The sequence below is a fragment of the Anabrus simplex genome, chromosome 2 (assembly GCF_040414725.1).
Source record: "Anabrus simplex isolate iqAnaSimp1 chromosome 2, ASM4041472v1, whole genome shotgun sequence".
In the NCBI taxonomy this organism is placed as follows: Eukaryota; Metazoa; Arthropoda; class Insecta; order Orthoptera; family Tettigoniidae; genus Anabrus; species Anabrus simplex.
In genome coordinates, this window is record NC_090266.1 from 871920760 (window position 1) to 871943172 (window position 22413).

General features: G+C 38.6%; 1 protein-coding gene across 1 annotated transcript in view; it reads left to right on the forward strand.

Moving 5' to 3' along the window:
- The window catches only part of Culd (CUB and LDLa domain), a 374725-nt gene that overhangs the window by 204530 nt on the left and 147782 nt on the right, over positions 1–22413 (forward strand). Inside the window, exons 10-11 of the mRNA XM_068226057.1 lie at positions 6295–6501; positions 6684–6803. Coding sequence (XP_068082158.1) covers positions 6295–6501; positions 6684–6803 — 327 coding nt within the window. The remainder of the gene's footprint in view (positions 1–6294; positions 6502–6683; positions 6804–22413) is intronic.

The following is a 22413-nucleotide window of genomic DNA, read 5'->3' on the forward strand; positions in this document are numbered from 1 at the left end:
AAATACAACAATTTAACAATAATAACATAGTTTTAATTAAATAACTTAATTCTTCTGTACAAACATTACATCAATACACATTTCTGAACTGTTAATTCTTAAACAAGGGAATTTTTTCACAGAAACTTGTTTAAACTCATTTGTTTATTTAGATGAAATTAAATCCTGTAAATTTTCAATGTGTAATAATAATAATAATAATAATAATAATAATAATAATAATAATAATAAAATAATAATTCCACAAACATTACTGAAAATCCACTGAAATTTTCCTTAAGTCTTCCAGTGAAATAATCTGACATTTGTCCTAGATGTTCCGTATTTCTTTTCTCCATTAGTGGCAAGATGCAGTAATTAACTTTAATTTTTTACTTTGCAAGTAATACCCTGTCAATCACATTCCGTTAATGTAAAAGCTCTCTTTCTCTCCAACACACTGGTTTAAACATATTTTGCTCAAATTGCAAGAAAAGTGTTAAATATGTTTTTATGGAAGACAATTTAACTTAGAAACTGGCATAACATGGGAAAAATTCTAAGCAAAAGAAATCTAAAAATTCCAACAAGTGCATATTTTGCACAAATTGCAAGAAAGATGTTAAATCTATTTTTTTTTTTTGTGGAAGACAAATTAGGCTGGCTAACTAAGAAAATAGCATAATATGGAAAAAAATTCTTAGCATAAGAAATTTAAAATTTTGCTCAGATTACAAGAAAATTTTTAAATATGTTTTGTTGAAGACAAATTAACTTAAAGACTAGCATACAATTAGGATGATGGAAGTAAAGCCTTTTATGGCAATAGACTAACCTTGAAACAGTGAATCAACAACAATACACTCAGAATATGAGTACATGGGCTTAATAATATCACAAAATTAGAGCCCAGAAATGCCAGATTAAATTCAGATTACATGGAAGTACTGATACTAAATTATGTACTCTCAAACTCAACATGTCAAAAATTAAAAGTATCTATTTGAAAATATTTTAACTTGGCTATAAAGTACCACTGGTCATTTAGATAATGTTTGAAAAATATTTTTTCATTCTCAATAGAAATATGCAAAGGTTTGGAGTATATTTTTTTAAGAAATAATTTACAGCATACATGGTAATATAATCATGCATCCAAACCATAGTCACTGCAAGATATTAATTCTTAAAAGTACAAGACACATTTAAAAGGGTATGCAAGCACCTAATATTTTTCAAGGAAACTCATTAATGAAACTGTGCAAAGATTTAGGTTCATTAAAAACATGATGTGATTTAATTTCAATTTCAACCTTGGCATAGAGCTCGAAAGTGAACTACTAAGTTTTTCACTAAGGCAGTACTTTAAAATTTAAAGATTTTTTTCTCCTTTGCAGGAACACATACATCTTCTGGTTCTGTTGCCATTCTGATAGGAATGAACACTTTATATTAATTGAAGAACACTTTGAAAATATGACACTTTTTGAATTACACTACACTGCATTTATGAAAATATCTGAACCAGTTTATCACTGACTAAAGGGTGGAATATGACAACATAATAGCCAAGTTTACAGGGTATGCCTACATTATAACATTTCATCCTCTTACTGTAGAACCACTCTATTACAAGATAATTTAGTACCCTTAACCTATGAGACTGTTAAGCTTCCTCCTCTTTGTATGTATGCGACTCTGGACATTATTAAGTTTCTTAACATAATTATTAAGGAATATGTTACATCCTGTTTTTACAATGTAAGAGAGAATTTTTTCATGAGTATGGTCATCTTGAGTACATGGCAACTCCACAAGAAGTACACCTTCTTTTCTAATCACAGACATTGCTAATGTTACAACTAAATTTGGCTGTGATGGGTGCTTCATAAACAAGTATTCATACTTCTCAGATACCAAGGTTTTGACAGTCAAGTAAGTGAAAATAATGGCATTAACAACTTCTGGGTTGGGACAATGCAGCCCCCCCCCCCTGTCAACACATTTATAAGCTCATAATTACCTTGATCATCTGTTAATGATAACGTTCTATCCAAAACGAATGATGTTTTACAAATTTCACACTTCAATCTTCGAAGAACTGCTCTTACACAATACCCTGACAAATATGTGATAACAGGCAAATATTCCTGAATGGATAAAAGCTGGTCTTCACTGACATCTACACAGTAAAGGTCATCATCTGGGGGATTAGCCTCAAAGTCATCCAGTTTGAGATCACATTCAAATGAATCCAGGTCCAGATCAATTTCACCAAAAGCATTAGATACAATTTTCAATGACAATAGAGTTTGAATTCTTATCTTTGATTCAATTTCAAATACTTGTCGCAGAGATATTAGGTACTGAGATCCAGCCATTGTTCTGTACTTACCAAATCGTGCTTCAAGTGCATCTGTTTGAATTTTACCTGGCAAAAAGTATTTGAAATTCAGCTCTTGAGTACAGTATTTAGTGATTTCTAAAAGGGCATGAGTAGTATGTGATATGGCTAGATGTGTTTCATTTGACAGAGCACTTGCACGGTTTGGTAAATTTTTCCAGAAATCTAACCAACACAAGAAACGTTCCAGAAATATGAAATTTTCATCACTTGGATTTGACAATGGTTTTTGACAGATATCCTTAAAACGAATATCTCTACCAGGTGATCCTACATTTACAATTCCCCACCATGTACAAATTAATTTAATGAAAGTGGCAGTTGCCTTAAAATTTACAATTCTGTTGCTTTCTCCAAGAGCTTCCAGCCCCTGAATAGTCATTTCATTGAAAACATTCAGTACAAGTTTTACATTTTGACGTTCAAGATTGGTAGGAAATAGTGACTTCAAGTTCACCCTGTTGGCATATTTTACAATCTGAGTACTCTCAATGTCATGAAGTGTCTTAATGGCTGAGAATTTGGCCACTGCTAACTCAGTGTCTTGTGGAAATGTCTCAAATGAGGGATACATTATCGACTGATCAACATCTTTTTGGTTAAGCCAATTGTTTCTAATACATTTGAGAATGTGAACAGAATCTAACACATAGAAAAGAGGCTTGTTGTCATCACATGGGTGCCTATAACCAATTGATAATTTTGGTGGTGAGGCAAAAAAGGACATAGCCCTTCTATTGAGTGCATTATTGTCAGTTACAATGCATATGACCTTAAAACCTATTGCATGTAATCCACAAACCACTTTCTTAATAAATTGAAACAGACCCTCACCATTGAGCTTCTTGACTGGAAGTATGTGTACTACATCTTTGAATGATGACAATAAACTTTGAATCATAAAAACTTGAACACTAGCAGCAGCATTTGAGGAATTATATGCAGCACCTAGTATGTTACCACCAGTATAATCTAGGTAAGGTTTCAGATGGATTTCATTAACCATTAGTGAAACAATATTATCTGATACACTAAGAAATTTATATTTCTGCCTTATATAAAGGAAAAAATTCTTGTCAATTTGCTCCATAGCTGGGTTGGTATTATATGCTGAGCAAATTTTATGCAGTGTGTTGGGATGGGGCAGTATCAAATAGCCTGAACTTCTCATAAATCTATATGCATGAGGTGAAATAGAAAATATAATGCTGCAAAAAATGAGGAAATCTGATGAATAAGAATAATGATTCTTGGGTAAATTAAATAACAGTAACTGTTCACATATAAAGTTGATCAAACTAGATTCTTCTCCTTTAAGTAGCTCTGATAACTTCATTAAATTGTCCTTAATAAACTAAAATGATCTTTTATAAAATCCTGATTTTCTAATCGTCCAATCTTATCAAGTTTGAACATACTGTCTGCTACATCATTGATATTACTAACTATTATAGAAAACTTTCTTTTATCTAGGTTATTAAGTTCCATTTTCCCCACATGTAAGGACATACTCAGGTCACTTTTTACCACAATGGAAGCTAGGAGTGTGGGAATATTGCATGTTTCGAGTAGGACAAATGAAACATTAGATTCTGATTTAACACAGATCCAGTCATCTAAAATTTGGATATTAGGGAGACATTGAAGAAAACCTTGAAAGTCTGTGAAATTCCTTTTGTCTTGGTACTGAGCATGGGTTTTCAAACTTTCTGCTAATGCTGTTTCAAGATCCCTGTTTTCCAACCTTTCTCTTCTTTGATCACCACTCTCTCTACACGAAGAAGTGGAAGAGAGATAAGAGGGGCAGTTGGGCATAATTGTTGGCACTGCTCCCTGTTTCAGACGAGGTTTCTGAAGAGTTATACAACACTTATTTCCAGTCTTACTGTCATAGCAGTCACTATGCCTCAGGATTTGGTCCTCACTGAAATGCAGGTCACAGACCTTAAAAAGAAAAAGAAAAGTCTAATTTGTTATGCCAATACCTTAGAAAACAGTGAGGTAATTAATTAACTACGGATAATCATCTCAAGGTGGGCAGTTAAAATGTGGAACAGGACAGCAACTTGATGTGTGTGGTTCAAATTAGGGTGGTCTTAGACTCAAATATTATAAATCTTAAATGTTCACATTTATCACCTGGTTCAGTTTGAGAGATAATGAATACGGTATAACAAGCTTCCTAGACCTTTAAGTGAAAAATAAGAGCTCACAACCTAAAACGAACAGAATTTTCAAAATATAAGTACTGAGCTTACCTTTGAATTCTGCGTGACCTGGAAATTGTCTCAGCGTATTGCGTTAACCCATATCTTGCGAAGTCCCTCATCGCTTGGGAAGGAAAACACAGCTACACGGGATTCTTTATCATAATTTCCCCTGCAGCGGGGAACGGAACATTTAAACACCATTCTTCTACGAACTGTAATACCGGTACACTACACTAATTATTTCGACCATACGCCAGTATTAAACAGATTCAGCACAGCATTATTTAATTGCATGTTCCTCACGCACAACTCAATATAGCAGCCATGTTTGATGATACTCATTACAGTAGGGGTGCCAACATGGAAACTTCAATTTTTCTCCAGGTGAAGAGGCAGGGAAGGGAAAATAAATTGGTTCGAAATACATTTAACCGTTTTTATTCATTAATGAACTTCGCTGTTCTTTGTAGGTCATTATAATCACATTTATTTACGATGCTGAGCGTGGAATTAATATTCCATACGTGGGGTGAAATAATAGACGTTGGCACCTCTACTATGCTTAGTTCCTCCTTTCACCGCCAAGGAATCTCTCTCTTTGCTGTGATCTAAACGCTGGGTCGTCAACTGGCCACGTCTGCCTATCCCCGTGACGTCACATACCTCACGACACATCTGTTGTAAGGCCTGTAGTATTAGTAGGTACTGGCATAGCTGACCTTCAGATGGATTCCCTGACCAAAACTTTTAGAGGTCGGTCGTTTAGACCGCTACGCGCCCGATTAAGTGTTAAAATTCTGGCAATTTGTTTTCTGTTATATAGTCCAGTCTGTGTACATCTGGGTTAAGTGAGTTTGTGCTGTTTTATGCTGTCTATATGGGTGACACTTATTCACTTGATATTTGGTGGTTCCAGGGAAGTTTAATTTGTCATGTAAGATTGTGATATGACTAGAGGATGAAATTCTCATTTCAATTTAAACCTGTAGAAGAAATTAGCCAAGTTAGACATTGGAAGCAATGTATGGAAGTTACTAAAACCCGGATGTACACAGGCTGTACAAATTGCCGGAATTTGAAGAATTTTATATCATAGCATTCATTTGTAACATAACTTTAACTTATCTCATGTATCATTACAGTAATGTATTTTATAATGTGTTAAAATGTGTTTTAGAGGTTTTAGGCATAACATATATATATAATTGTTTAATTTGCACTTAAGGCTAATGATGGCACATAGATGCCGAAATAACATGTGATTGAATCACAATAAAATGTTATTGAATAGGTGGACCTTGAACGAATTTTAATTTTCTGTGAATGGGTGTACTACTGTATATACTGAAATTCTCCTTGACCAGAAAAGTTTGAACTTGTGTAAGTTATACTCCTATAAAAAAGTAATGATATTCAGTTTCAAACATCTTGATGTACAGTGGTCAAATGTTGATGAATTATTTTGAGTAAAAAATTATCTTTAGAATAGATTACTCTTTCAATCATGGTAGGGAACCAAATATAACTTATTCGTATATAATATTGGAGGATATATGAAAATACCTCTTACAAATGAGGTACTCTTGAAAAGTGAGATCCTACAAATAAAATTGTCACAATCTGGCTGACTCTTGCTCTTGAGTATGAATCATTCAAATAAATTTATAGGGCTCTAAATTTTGTGCTATGTTATGGTTTCAGCAGGAAATACAGAACTTCAAGTGCTTCGAGGTTTGACATCAGAACAGCCAGTTCTAGAAACTATGAGGCACCCCATCTCACAGTTACAACCACCTCGTCATAGAGAGCATGTTGTACCAGTGGATGTAGGGTTCTATGTGAGTTTGAGGGGCACATTTAGTCCCACCTCCCGACTAGCCATTGTGTACACATCCTTCAGTTATAGAGGTTTGTGAATCCTGCTAATAATATATATAGGTCTGTATATGTATTTATATGGTATGTTATGCTGAAAATTTTTGCAGTTGTTTTCTTCTTAATTCCTTTGTTGCTATGGTTACGCTATACAGTAAAGTTGATTTTTATTCCCGCTGTGTTACTGAATGTTAAATAACCTTCGTCTTTTGCAGATTGCTTTACAGGTTCAGACACTCTTTGCCAAAATCATCGCTGTATCCCATCACAGCTGTATTGTGATGGTTTTGACCATTGTGGGGACAACAGCGATGAACCTGCTTCATGTTATCAAGGTTGGTTGCTAAATGTATCATATTGTGATTTCTGAGTACATTATTTTGTATTATATAATACTAATGAGCTTGTGTAATGAAGAAACACACTGTTTATGGTGTCTGGGTGAAACCGCAGTTAGTCTTTGCAATTTTGTTGTTGTTGAATCTGGTGGGTAGGATCGATTATGTCTACGAAGATGTCTCCTGGCAGACATAGCAGTATATTGATTAGTAGTCTCAGTTTTATATAGCGGAGGTAACTCTGTAAGTTCATAACAAGAAATTTTCTGACCACGGCTCATTATAACTTCATTACTAGTTGACTAACATGCTACTGCCTGAAACTGGCAAATCTCCTGTTATAGTGCAAATAGCGATGATACTGGCTGCCACACGGTTCATGATCCCGCACCATGCTATCTAGCAGAAGACCTTGAAACTACTTGAAGTAAATTAGAGAATTATGAAGAAAAATTGACTGTCCTATAGAAACTACTATGAAGGGTCACTTATTGAAATCTGCTCACTTGTTTTCTCACAATTTTCGTTACTGGAAAATGCCTTATCAGATTGGGTATATAGTGTACCAGCAATTACACTGGTAGCATTTTGAAAGAAGGAGTTGGCCTTGGGGGCTGGAATGAATAGCACAAGTAGTTTAGAAAGTCCAAGATTTATTACATTTAAAAGGACTAATTCGCATTACTTCGTTAACAAACCTCTTTAAACGACTAAATGAACACACTCAAATAAAATCAATAACTTACATAGTAACTAATAGGATAGAGTTCCCCTTTTCTTTTTTTTAAACCCGTTAACCTTGCAAGACATAGTAGAGGGAACAAGCCCTCGCGAAGAAAAACCTCGCTAATACAAAGTTCAAGAAGAGGAGAGTTCCCTGTTATTCACAATACCAGCCTAGTACCAGGTAATTCTGGGAACATGAAAATATCATCCTAAATTTAGGGTATCCTAAGAAATTAACACGAATCGTAAAAACAGTAACTACAAGCACAAGGCTTACACGCCCGAAGGGCTTATAAAAACATTTATGTTCTCCAAAAATTCACTGGCACCTCATATTTTTCATACAGAATAATAGTAGGAAATGTCTCCAGCCTGTTCAAAGTGATTACAAAGGAGACTTTGAGAGTCTATATCTTTCGAACAATTTAAGATTACTCAAAATAATATTTACAAGTGTCTGTCTCCATTCAAAAAGGGCAATAAATATAGAGATCACAAATATCAGTTTTACAGTGACTAGAATATGAACATAGTTTGAACTTTCAATAAATAAACAAAGCCCAAGGCCTTAAAAACACGTTGTTATAGGACTTTACACACACAGCCCTACATGCCCTCAAAGCAAGTTTGCTTTCAACCACCTCGATCCTCCCTTCATTCGCTACCCACACTGAAAATCTTACAATCTTACCTCCATGCCCGTGAGTGGTTAGTTCGAGCCTGATGCGGGACCAGCCTGAAATGTGCGGCGTACGAGCTCAAGACAAAGAATGACCACGAACTCTCCAAGCAAACCCCCGGCCTAGACGAGGCCAGGCTCATGCGCAAAGCCACTCGACTCTCATTGGCAGACCAAGAGAGGCGGGGCGCATCACCCTAGGAGATGGATCCAAGAGGGACACTTGCCAGCAATGGGAAGATAAGTACTCCAGAGCGGGAACGAATTCCCTTTTACTCTGGAGTCATCATTAGGGAGAAGGGTGATAATAACTTCATTATACGTAAAGTTAAATGAATCAAGAGTAAAACATACAATTACATGAATACAGATTAAAAGGGAAAACTCACGCACACAGCTTGCAAGCATAATAACACAAAGGCCAGGCTATATAAAACGATAAGGTGGTGGGGAGTTCCCACAGTACAGACCTTCTTAAACACCAAGTAGGGAAAGACGAGTCATGGTAAAACATTTAACAATAAATGCAAGTTCAATCATGCTTGATGTTAAATTTCTTGAAGGAACGTTTTAGAAACAGACTTGAGAACTGCTCATATTACATGCGAGCATACTTGCTCGGAAAACAAGGGAATGTATCCCAGGATGTACATCCACACAATAAACACTGAAGACAGGCTCCAGGCGGAGTAAGCAAAAATAGGTTCGGCCAAGGAGGCTGAAATGATTGTGCGTAGTAATGAGCACACGGTCCTTAGACTCCGTCACCATTGAACAGGCCAGACAGCCAACAAAATCAGTCGACCACCAAGAAAGGAGCTGGAACAGCAGAAAGGAGCGGGGCTCTCGATGTGCTGAAGTCAGTTCATAGCAAGCCGAGACACATGGCTCCTGGAGACGTAGTGACCACAAGCAAGCTCCCATGAGGGCCCTCTCAGAAAGCTACGGCAAGGTTGGATCTTCCAGAAAGCTGGAAACATGAAACGCAGAGCCAGCTAATTTTTTCCAAAGATGTCAAATTCGATGGAAGGACAGGCAGAAGGGCACAAGGGCCACCTCACAAGAGGTGACCAAGCATGGGCATGGAGTAATATGAGAAGGAACAAAGGATGGGAGGGGGGATACAGGAGGACCAAGACCAGAGGAAGAAAGAGCACAACATGTAATGAAACAAGAATAATAAAGATTTTATGCCCCAGAGGGAAATAACCATAATACAATCACCAAAGATAACAGGGAACCCTCCTTAATTTGGCCAAAGCAAGGCAAATATATTGTCCCAAAATCAAAGAACTCAAAAAACTAAGCCAGTTTGACCTGAGAGAGGTGGACTCTAAAAATCCTTTCCACCGCGAGGTCCCTAACAAGTAAGGTGACAGGAGAAAGAAAATCCAACACAGTACAGCGTCCCCAAAAGTGAGGAGCTAACTTTCCAGATGAAACAAATTTCTTTACAAATACACTATCACCGATGGCCAGCTTGGAAGGACGACGCCCTTGATTATAGCGTTCCTGTTTTTTTTTAATGGGAACCTTAAGATTTTCCATAGCTCGCTTCCAAGTGGCCCTAATATTAGGGGGATCAATGTTCTCAGGCAATAACTTATTAATGCCCCTCAAGTTGGACAGGGGAGAATTAGGGACGAAGGAAGACATGAGAGAGAAGGGCGAACATTTATGGGCCTCATGAATGGCAGAGTTAAAGTTGAAGGCTAACCAGGGTATCGACATATCCCACCTCAAAACATCATCATGATGAAAGGCAATAAGAACGGAACGCAAATTGCCGTCCACCCTCTCGGCATACGAAGGCTGAGGGTAGTATTGGGAAGTAGTAATCTGCGAGATAGAGAGGCTAAAACAAAACTCCCTAAATAAGTTAGAAGTAAAAGCTCTAGCATTAACCGAAACTAAAAACTGACAAGGGCCAAAGGTAGAAACAAATTATTTTCAGACATCTTACCGTGATGTCAGCGCTAGCGAGTTTGGTAGGGAACAGTCATGTAAAACGGGTAAACCCATCGACACAAACGAAAATGAATCCATTCCCATCACCTTTCGATTTGGGGAGATGGCCCACATAATCAATGAAAATACGCTTCAGTAGATGACAAAAATCCTACCTTGATATTGAACGCTGGCTTTCTAACCCTGCAGATCGTACAAGCCTTAACCAGTTCTTGAACTTCCCCATCGAGTCCCTTCCAAATGAAATTCTCTCTAATTTTTCTCTCGTTTTGAACACTCCTTGATGACCAGCTAGGAGAGTCTCATGATAGTATTGAAATGCCATGGGTACCAATACGGAGGGCACCACTACCTTCATCTTTTGATCGTGGCGAGATGGACAACAAAGAACCCCATTTCTCAAGCCATAAGGGGCGACGGTGTTCCCTTTCTTTAAATCTTGGTTAATGGATCTTAACACAGGATCTTCATTTTGGAACTTCACCACATTGTGGTACAACAAAGGAGCATCGGACAAAATCGTCCCCGAGATGAACAATGAGCTAAGAGGTTCGGGAGTTAAGGCATTATCATCTTGAACAAAATTATGAGAAAACATATGACTAAGAGTGTCGGCAAGCACGTTGTCAGAAATAAAGGTTTTAGAAAAGTCGAGCATTGCCAAGACAAGGGCATTGGAAATAGCTAACTTTAGATCCTCAAAAGCTGCTTGCTGGGACGGACTCCACTCAAACTTAACCCCCTTAGGATGTAAGGAGTTAAGTGAGGTGGCACACTTAGCAAAGTCCAGGATGAATTTGCGAAAGAAAATTAACCATGCCCACAAAACGAGCAACCCCTTTCACATCCTTGGGAGGACAGAACTCACGAATGGCCTGGGTACGAGATTGATCCACCGAAACATCGCCAGACGAGACAATAGGCCCAAGAAATGACATTTGGGGCTTAGCAAAGGAAACATTTGAGGGCTTGACCACCAGACTGGTTTTACGAAGATGTGACAACACTTCATTAAGATGTAGGAGGTGATCCTCGAAGGTTTTTGAATAAACAACTACATCATCCAATTTAAGATACAGATAATTGAACTTGATGTCAGAAAAGAGTTTATCCAAGAGTTTAGTGAGCACCGCGGCGCTAGTGGAAATACAAAAAGGCAAGCGTCAAAATTCGTAAAGATTCCAGTCTTTCGCAAAAGCCATCAAATTACGCGATTCTTTGGCGAGGGGAATCTGATAATAAGCTTGATTCAAGACCGTAAAATACCTACCCCTCTTGAATTATGAAAAATAAGAGTGTAAATCAGGAAGCAGAACGGATTGTAACACAATCTTTTTGTTCAACACCCTTAAATCCAGAACAGGCCTAAACCCACCCTGACGTTTGGGGACGAGAAAAATATGTGAAGAATAGGCGGAAGTGGACGGCGTATAATTCTCTCATCCGGCATCTTATCGATAATCTTCTTTAAGGCCTTCATTTTGGGAGGGGAGATACGATAAGGAGGGATCCTAACGTGTCGAATTAGTCACGTCAATCTTATGTTCCGGGATGTTAGTCATGCCTAACTTCTCCATGAAAACATCCAAAAATGTGCTACAGATCTTCCTAACTCTTTCCGCCTAATCCTCAGGCAGATGGCTAAGATCTGACACCATCTCACTCTGGGGAGGGGGCGTAACAGAAAAGACTGAAGCAGAATCACACATAATTAAAGGAATTTTTACCATATCACAAAACCTGAACCAGCAGAAGTGATTCTGCATATCTAACACCAAACCTGAGGAAGAAAAGTAATTTGTCCCCAGAATGATGGGATATGACAAATTTTTTAGCTGCATACAACGGAAACCTCCAAGTGTAATTGGAAATGCAAATTCAAAGAGGTTCTTCAGTCAGATATGGAAGAGATGGGAACACTTAATGAGAATGACTACGTGGTTATTATGGCAGGGACGAATGATATTGCTAGAAATGAAGCATCAAATGTGATTTCTGGGGTGAAGAAAGCACTTTGCAAATTAAAGACCACCAATGTAATATTATGTAATATTCCACATCGGCATGATTTAATTGAATGGTCTTGTGTAAATAAGGTAGTTGATGATAAAAACAGGCGGCTACCGAAAATTGTCAAATGCTTTGAAAATACAGAAATAATTGATATGAGCAATGTGGATCGAGGATATTTCACAAATCATGGCATGCATCTTAGCAGAAGAGGGAAAAAGCAGCTATGTAATATGATAAGAAAGAAAATACAACAGACTCCAGGAACAACTATCACGACTAATGCCATACCACTGCTGTTCGATAAAGATGAGGAAGTTGCAGAACGTTTGCAGGTAATGAAAGTAAGAAGAGTTGAGGAAGTAGTTGAGGTGAGTGCTACCACTAAAGAAGGATGCCTAGGAGAAGAAAATCAGCTGAAAGTGATTAATGTGATTCTACCACAATCATCAGACACAGCAATAACAGAAAGCACCGAGTACTCAGGGAAAACTTGTGAGTAAACCATTGAGATCGTCAGTAGCAGTCAGATGGATGAACGAGGAGAGGAGTTACTGGAGAAGTTGGATGTTGGAGCACCATCAGGACGAACTGAAGGAGGGAAAGCTAAACAACCAGAAATAAGAACGTCAAGTATGACAAGGAAACGATCAGTATTACTAGAGCAGGATTTTTAAGGTAAAAGGTAGCAATAGTTATAATCTAAAGGGAGAGCTAAATTTTTTCCACCAGAATGTTCAATCTTTAAGAAATAAAATTCTAAGTATGGAGGTTCTGTTGGCAGATAACCTTCAAGGGTATGATGTTTTATGCTTAACTGAACATTGGTTGATAGAGGATGAGATTTCAAACTTTGTATTAGAAGGTTATGCTCTTGCAAGTAAGTTTTGTAGAAAGAAAATGAAGTGCGGAGGTTCATGTATATATGTGAATAATAATATCAAATGTAAGCAGTTGGATAAATTTGAATATCTGTATGTATAGGATCATTTCGAGGCTAGCTTTGTTGAACTAGTGGATTATAAGTTAATACTTATATGCATTTATAGAAATCCTTCTAGTAATGTTGAAACTTTTTATAATAATATTGAAATTATTTTAGATGACCTACAGAATAAGAACAAAAATGTAATAATCATGGGTGACTTCAATGTAGATTTTTTAGGGAATAATGGTGGGCGAGATAAGCAAAGGCTAGAAATGTTGTTTTCCTTGTACGGTCTAAAGGCAGTTGTAAATCAACCAACTAGAATATCTGGGGATACAAAGTCAGCAGTAGATCAAGTTGTATTGAATGAGGAAATGTGGAACTATGAAATAGAAGTTTATGATACAGGTTTTTCAGATCATTTTGCTCAAATTTTGCATCTAAATTTTAAGGTAATAGGAAACCATAATTTAAAAAATAACAGTGTAATTTATAGGGAAACTAGAATGTGCAACAAGGAAAATATTTCATATTTTAACCAGTTATTGGCCAAGGAAACTTGGGAGAGTGTATATAGAAATAACTCAACTAATGAGGCCTTCAGTGAGTTTTTGGGCTAGTTCGATTATTATTATCAAGTGGCAATACCAGTCAAAAGGGTAATTGTAAAGAATTGTAGGAATGGGTGGATTACAACAGGAATTAGAAATTCAAGTAGACAATTAAGGTTTTTAAGCAAATGTGTGAAAGGGAGTGACACCTCATCTGAATTTAAGGATTATTATAAGAAATATAAGAACATATATCGAGAAGTTTTGAAGGCTTACAAAAGATTGCATAATGAGAATGAGCTAAAAAATTCTAAAAACACGTGTAAATGTATGTGGAACATTATAAAAAGGGATAAAGGTACTCTAGTTCCATTAAAAAATAATATTACTCTTACAAATGCAGGGAAAGAAGTCAGTGATCCAGAAGAAGTTGCAGAAATATTTAGTAACTATTTTGTAGAAGCAGTTTTGAGGTTAACGGAAAATTTTCAAACATCATTGACAAGAACAAACTTGAATACAGTTCACAGGAATGTATCATCCATGTTTCTTACTCCTGTGACTGAGCTAGAGATAGATAAGATAATAAAAGAGATGGGTAAAAAGAAGTCTTCTGGTTTAGATGGTTATTCAAACTACCTTATTAAATGCTGTTACCAATACATAATCAAGCCTCTCTGTTACTTGATAAATTTGTCACTAACCACTGGTAAATTTCCAGACAAATTCAAGGCAACCAAAGTTGTTCCGATATATAAAAAGGGTAGTGAAGAAGATGCTGGTAACTATAGGCCTGTTTGCCTCCCCTCTGTATTCTCCAAAATACTGGAAAGAATTATGTACGATAGACTGTTATCATTCTTAGAGAAGCATAATATATTAGCTGGTTGCCAGAATGGCTTTCGTAAAAATAGATCAACTACCACAGCATTCATTAACTTTATTGAACGGATATATGACACACTAGATGGGAAGGGTGCATGTTTAGGTATTTTCTTGAACTTAACAAAAGCTTTTGATATAATTGACCACGGCTTGCTTTTAGAAAAGTTATACATGTATGGAGTTCGTGGAACGGCCTATGACTGGTTCAAATCATTTTTAGGGGATAGAAGACAGATTGTTGAAATATCATATACCGGTACTGATTTGAGCAAAAATGTAATTAAGAATGTGTATTCCTGTGCCAGAAACATTGATCATGGTGTTCCACAGGGGTCAGTTTTAGGACCATTATTATTTTTAGTATTTATTAATGATATCGTCCAAATTGTCAATGATATTCAAGGAGTGCAATTAAATGTGTTTGCAGATGATATTACTGTTTTTGTAGCTGATGAAAGTTCTGAAGGGTTAGAATTGAAGGCAGGCAATATAGTGAGTAATATCCTGAGCTGGCTTGAAGATAATAAATTAATTTTAAGTAAACAGAAAACTTCTGTGATTAGATTTCACCATAAGATTAATTTAAATATGGAAATTAGTCCAATATCATTTGGAGAGACCATAATTGAGTACTCATCATCAACAAAGTTTCTTGGCTTGTGGATGGATGAATCATTAACCTGGGAAAAACATACAGAGTTTGTAGGGAAAAAACTTAGTAGAATTTATTTCATGATAATATCTTTGAAAAATAGTTTTAATTTAAAGGCTTGCCAAATTATGTATTTTGCATATGTCCATCCCATACTAAACTATGGAATCATTTACTGGGGGAATTCACGATATAGCGAAGTCATCTTTAAGCTACAAAAGAAAACAATTAGAGGAATGGCCGGTGTCGGCAGGAGGACAAGCTGCAAGAAATACTTTAAACTTTATTTTATTTTACCATTGCCTAGCCTTTATATCTTCCATACACTTGTATATATGAAGGAGAATGTAAACAGCTACACCATAAACTCTGATGTACATAGGTATAATACTAGAAATAGACACAGTCTGCACATAGAACCACACAAAACTAAGCTATGTGAATCAAGTTTGAGTTATGCAGGAGTATATTTATTTAATAAATTACCAGACTGCATTAAGCAGATAAAACCATGTTCAAAATTTAAGAAAGAATTATTCAAACTTGTTTTAACCATTGTTTTTATTCTATTGAAGAATACTTAGCTCTTGAAAATTAACTTATGTATCACATTTTTTAAATCTGTGCCTCTTTACCACATTGTATATTTCTCTTTATTTATCATGGCATGTATATTACTGTTTTTATCCTTTGTTACTGTAAATATGATTATTGACGTGTCCCATATCACTGTATGATCAGTTGGACGAAATAAAATACAATACAATACAATTTTACCTTTGACGACCCCTATAATTTCGACCTTAGATCAGTTGGCAGAGACGCAAGAAAAGGACACGGGTTTCAAATCAGATAACTTACAGACCGATTTTTGCTAGGTATACCACTTCTCGCTCACAAGAGAAACCACACTACCCGAATCCAACAGAGCAGAAACGGGCTCGTTACCCACTTCGACTCCCGAATATGACGGACCTCAAACTGGAATGCCAAGATTCTAATAGCCCACCGAGCTAAACGACCAATTCTCCTAGGCCTAGGGATGGCAATTTTTTTAAAAATACCGATATATTGATATTGCGATATACTGAAAGCTTATTTTCGATAATCGATATTTATTGCACATAATATATCGGTATATTCAAACGGTATCGATATATCGTGAATGATAACCCAAGAGTCCAAGACCAACTACAATATCATCAGACCTCAATGCATAAATATCAATATTGGTATTCTGCCTGTGCACGCGACTGGTTGGTTGAGTTCATCTTGCTACTGGAATTCACGGTTTAATTATCCATGGAATATATCCACCAACGGCTGCTACTTTCAGATGAGCACCAGCCTGCACGGTTGCTAGGGTTATACTTCCGAAACAGAAATTTTCATTGACCCTCAGTCACAAGATATATTTATGTCAATAGGCGCCAGCGATCGAGGCATAGATCCTGAATAATTCGTTTTATGAAATAACTAAGTACACCTGTGAAAGAGGGTGAAAACATAGTGTCAGTAATGCTTGATTAAGTTCATATAAACATCGTAAATGAGTAAAAATGGCCGAAAATAGTTGAGAATATGATGCAGAATCTACCGTGCAAGTATTTATGGCTTTATCATTGCATTCTGGGAATAAAGATGTTATTGGTCTTTTTTTCTGGTGAATAACAGTAACTCAGACGCTTAAGGTGTTAGAACTCATGGTTGAATTAGGTTTTGATGTTTTGTACTTTGCTGCTGATACCATTTTACACAAAATATTTTGGTCATGATACACTGACTGACAGTGACAATGCAACACCAAAGAGGAGTGGTTCGAAAGGGATGAAAGTTGGGGAAAAACAGAGACGGCACGGACGAATAATTGATGTTTATTTCAAACCGATATGCAGGTTACACAATGCGCACGGCATCGACTCAGTAGGATGTAGGACCACCGCGAGCGGCGATGCACGTAGAAACACGTCGAGGTACAGAGTCAATAAGAGTGCGGATGGTGTCCTGAGAGATGGTTCTCCATTCTCTGTCAACCATTTGCCACAGTTGGTCGTCCGTACGAGGCTGGGGCAGAGTTTGCAAACGGCGTCCAATGAGATCCCACACGTGTTCGATTGGTGAGAGATCCGGATAGTACGCTGGCCACGGAAGCATCTGTACATCTCGTAGAGCCTGTTGGGAGATGCGAGCAGTGTGTGGGCGGGCATTATCCTGCTGAAACAGAGCATTGGGCAGCCCCTGATGGTACGGGAGTGCCACCGGCCGCAGCACATGCTGCACGTAGCGGTGGGCATTTAACGTGCCTTGAATACGCACTAGAGGTGACGTGGAATCATACGCAATAGCGCCCCAAACCATGATGCTGCGTTGTCTAGCGGTAGGGCGCTCCACATTTACTGCCGGATTTGACCTTTCTCCACGCCGACGCCACACTCGTCTGCGGTGACTATCACTGACAGAACAGAAGCGTGACTCATCGGAGAACACGACGTTCCGCCATTCCCTCATCCAAGTCGCTCTAGCCTGGCACCATGCCAGGCGTGCACGTCTATGCTGTGGAGTCAATGGTAGTCTTCTGAGCGGACGCCGGGAGTGCAGGCCTCCTTCAACCAATCGACGGGAAATTATTCTGGTCGATATTGGAACAGCCAGGGTGTCTTGCACATGCTGAAGAATGGCGGTTGACGTTTCGTGCGGGGCTGCCACCGCTTGGCGGCGGATGCGCCGATCCTCGCGTGCTGACGTCACTCGGGCTGCGCCTGGACCCCTCGCACGATCCACATGTCCCTGCGCCAACCATCTTCGCCACAGGCGCTGCACCGTGGACACATCCCTATGGGTATCGGCTGCGATTTGACGAAGCGACCAACCTGCCCTTCTCAGCCCGATCACCATACCCCTCGTAAAGTCGTCTGTCTGCTGGAAATGCCTCCGTTGACGGCGGCCTGGCATTCTTAGCTATACACGTGTCCTCTGGCACACGACAACACGTTCTACAATGACTGTCGGCTGAGAAATCACGGTACAAAGTGGGCCATTCGCCAACGCCGTGTCCCATTTATCGTTCGCTACGTGCGCAGCACAGCGGCGCATTTCACATCATGAGCATACCTCAGTGACGTCAGTCTACCCTGCAATTGGCATAAAGTTCTGACCACTCCTTCTTGGTGTTGCGTTTGCTCTGTCAGTCAGTGTATTTGATTCTCTTAATTTTCTTGTTTTTCTTGGAACTGCCGTGGTCCCCGTCTTATAGAACTTCAATATAATTTCAAATCCTTGTATTTTGAAAAAAATAATTTGATGTCGAGATATATCGACATTTTGTTTTGATAGTAGGATAATATCGGCATGTCTATGTCGAAGGAAATATCGATACTTTAGTACGGTGTATCGGAACGTCCCTAGGTGTTATCGTTGCCTACGAGATAAGTAAAGGCCTCTGAATGCACGGCCTCTTCAAGTACTAAATTGACAGAGTAGCAGCAGTTCAAATAGCGCCGCTGGATGTCAGGTTTTCCCTCCATTCCTCAGCACGATTCCAATTGGCATTACGAGAATAACTTGCACATAAAAGCACATTACAAATATAAAAAATTGCGTTTTGAGTAGGGAAGTGATATTTCTATGACGTTTAATGAAGAAAAATAAATGTATCACTCAGTAATTCAAGATGAGCTCATACAAATGAGGTAGTATCATTGCAACCGGAAAGTTCACGACCTAATAAAAATGAAAATACTCCATAGTATATTTTGATACACTGCAGTATTCACATAACCTACGTTGATGAATGCAGAGTGGATCTCGGTCCACAAGTGGCCACGGCTGGTCCGTGGTCCCACAGCTTTGCACTCCGACCGGCCAACTGAACAGAGGAGGGCTGGCCATGGCTCTACCGTGGCTCTTCACTTCTGTCCCCACTGTCGACTGCCCTGAGAATGGATTTCCGTGGTGTTCCATTCTCCTGCACTAAAGTGAATGCCGGAACAACTTCTGGTAAAGGCCACCAACCCCCTCACCTTCTCCGAGCATCTCCTTCAACGTAACAAATCTCCCGGCCTGAGAGACGGCGTCACCGTCTAAGAGGCCCGCCTCCTCCTTCAGGGGAGGAATGAGAACATTTTAGTAGTAGTAGTACATAGCCTAGTCCTGCCATGCAAATATGATGGATACACTTAAAAAGTGTTGGCATTGACTGCGGCTAGTTTTAGTAAAAATGCTAAAGCATGTGCTTTCAAAATGTTCACTACATACTACAGACTTCGAGGAAGGTTGCCACATGCTATTCTTCTCGTCACCCCGACATGATATAATTTTGACCCATTTTTCTCGTAGTTATACATTTGCTTGTGGAAAGAAATGCCACCACTTTTCTGAAGTTTACTTTGGCAGAATGGTACACAGCAATAAACCATTGTTTATCACGCGCAAGAAACATCCTGTGAATATAATGTTTACAATAAACTCTCTCTCGGCTTTGTATATTTATCAAAATGCACAACACATTTTCTTAATGCAAGTCCTCCAGCTTGTTTAGTCATTTGACCGGGTCAGGAATGGAACGAACGAAGCCCCATCTAGCGGCGAGGATGGGAACTGTGCCGGCTTGCGAAGCCTGTCGCACTTCTCTGGGGCAATGATTAATGACTGACAGATTTTAGTTTCGTGTGGCTATTTCTAGCCGAGTGAAGCCCTTGTAAGGCAGACCCTCCGATGAGGGTCGGCGGCATCTGCCATGTGTAGGTAACTGCGTGTCATTGTGGTGGATGATAGTGTTATGTGTGGTGTGTGAGTTGCAGGGATGTTGGGGACAGCACAAACACCCAACCCCCGGGCCATTGGAATTAACCAATGAAGGTTAAAATCCCCGACCTGGCCGGGAATCGAACCCGGAACCCTCTGAACAGAAGGTCAGTACGCTGACCATTCAGCCAACGAGTCGGACGACTGACAGATGAAATGAAATGATAGTGGAGAAAAAACATGGCGTATGGCTTTTAGTGCCGAGAGTGTCCGAGGGCAAGTTCGGCTCGCCAAGTGCAAGTCTTTTTGATTTGACACCCATAGGCGACCTGCGCGTAGTGATGAGGATGATATGATGATGAAGACGACACATGCACCCAGCCCCTGTGCCAGCGAAATTAACCAATTATGGTTAAAATTCCCGACCCTGCCGGGAATCGAACCCGGGACCCCTGTCACCAAAGGCCAGCACGCTAACCATTTAGCCATGGAGCCGGACGATAGTGGAGTGTGTTGCTGGAATGGAAGATGGCAGGGGAAACCGGAGTACCCGGAGAAAAACATGTCCTGCCTCCGCTTTTTTCAGCACAAATCTCACATGGAGTGACCGGGATTTGAACCACGAAACCCAGCGGTGAGAGACTGGCCCACTGCCACCTGAGTCACGGAGGCCTCTATTTTCTTAATCTTACGTTTTAATATAAACCATATGAGTAGTCCAGTTACAAACATGGCTACCTCCATTTCTTAAAATTTTTCAGGAGAGGCAAAAAACTGTTTAATACATTTCCTACTTACCTTCTGAGTTAATTTTTTTCATGCGGATTCTCAGCAACATCAGACTCATATTTACATAAATATTTTCATATGATATTCCATAGTTAAGTAGAAAATTACTGTTTAAATAGGGTGTTGGCCATGTTTGTAAGTAAACAATGGAGCTGGCCACCTTTGTAACTGAACTCCACGCCTAATGCACTGATTTAACATAGTAAAATGGTCAGTAATTCTAAAATTTATGACAGGTGCATTCAACAAACATGTAATATGTAAAATTGTCAATTTTAATTAAGAAAATGCGATTATTTTATAAATGAGACAAATATAAGAAAGTTGATCTTTCATACATTCTATGATAGTTTTCAGTTTTTTGAAACTACACAATCACTTCAACAACTTCAAAATCATCCTCAGTATTCTGAATGAGACATTCACAACAATCAGCCTCTGCAGGTACCTCTGGCTTGGTGTCATTTTCGTCAATAATCTTTTGAAACCATTTCAGTTTCTCATGTTTGTTCCACTCCTCTCCATAGTGTTTCTGAAGCAAATTTCTCACATCTTGTATCTTCAATGGCTTTACTCTGATGCCAGGAACTACTTCTGTAGGATTTATATCTTTCGGTCGCTTACCTTTTTTCGTAACCGACAAAGACTGCGCAATCTCAAAATTATAGTTGAGTGTCCCACTAACAGTAATCGAGTTTGACTTCCTTGTAAGCACAAGTCTTTTAATTTGTGAAATTTTAAAGTGAAGTGCTCCAGGATCTTTCACACATGTTTTAGCTTCAGCTTTCCAATCAAGATTATTCCAGTAGGTTTTCAGGAGCTTTACCATTCCATGTTTCCTAAAAACATCGTGGTAGTCTTCTAGTTGAACAATTGTCTCCACTTTCTTTAAATCTCTTTCATTAGTTCCAAAACCTCTATCGCTCGGCATGTAAGAATGGCCAGTGACAGGAAAAACAATTTCCATCTTCCGAATGTTTGGCAAGGTACGGGATAACCATGAAAGGCACATTGTCAAAATTGTAGTGTTTTTATTTTGTCCCGGGCAGCCATCCACGACAAGACGGACAGTGTGTACGTCGTTATTGAAAGTACCCGAATCTGCTTTACTCTGTAGTTCATTAAACACTGCGGAAGCCACTTCATTAGATGACTTTCTCATTTCGTGCTCCGCCCACGAGTATATCGCAACATTCTCTTTACTTAACGCCCATTTTCCAGTAGAATGTCCAGAAACAACAGTCAAATTGTAACAGTATAACTGTCGGGAATAGTATGCAATTTGATCAGGCAACATTGGTATGGGTAAATTCTTCTGCATGTCGAATGATATGATGTACACGCCAGGGGTTTCCTGTTTTAGAAGCTTGAAAAATCCTTTAGCCTGCATTGTGTGTAACGTCAAATCAGTCTGTAGTTTTTTCAATACTGCCTCATCGTTTTCATGCTTTATTTTTTCGGTTAGTTGTAGACAAGTAGAACAAACATCTGTAGATGTTGCTTTAAAACTGACGTTAAAATTGGTAACAAAAATTTTTCGGAACAGCGATTGTTTAACTTTTAAATCATCGGAGACTGTTTCTTGGTACATTTTCCACATTCTAGCTATGCTCAGATTAGAGTCCAAATAAATACGGGCACTTCTTGACCTACAGTAATGCGATTCACTTCCTTTA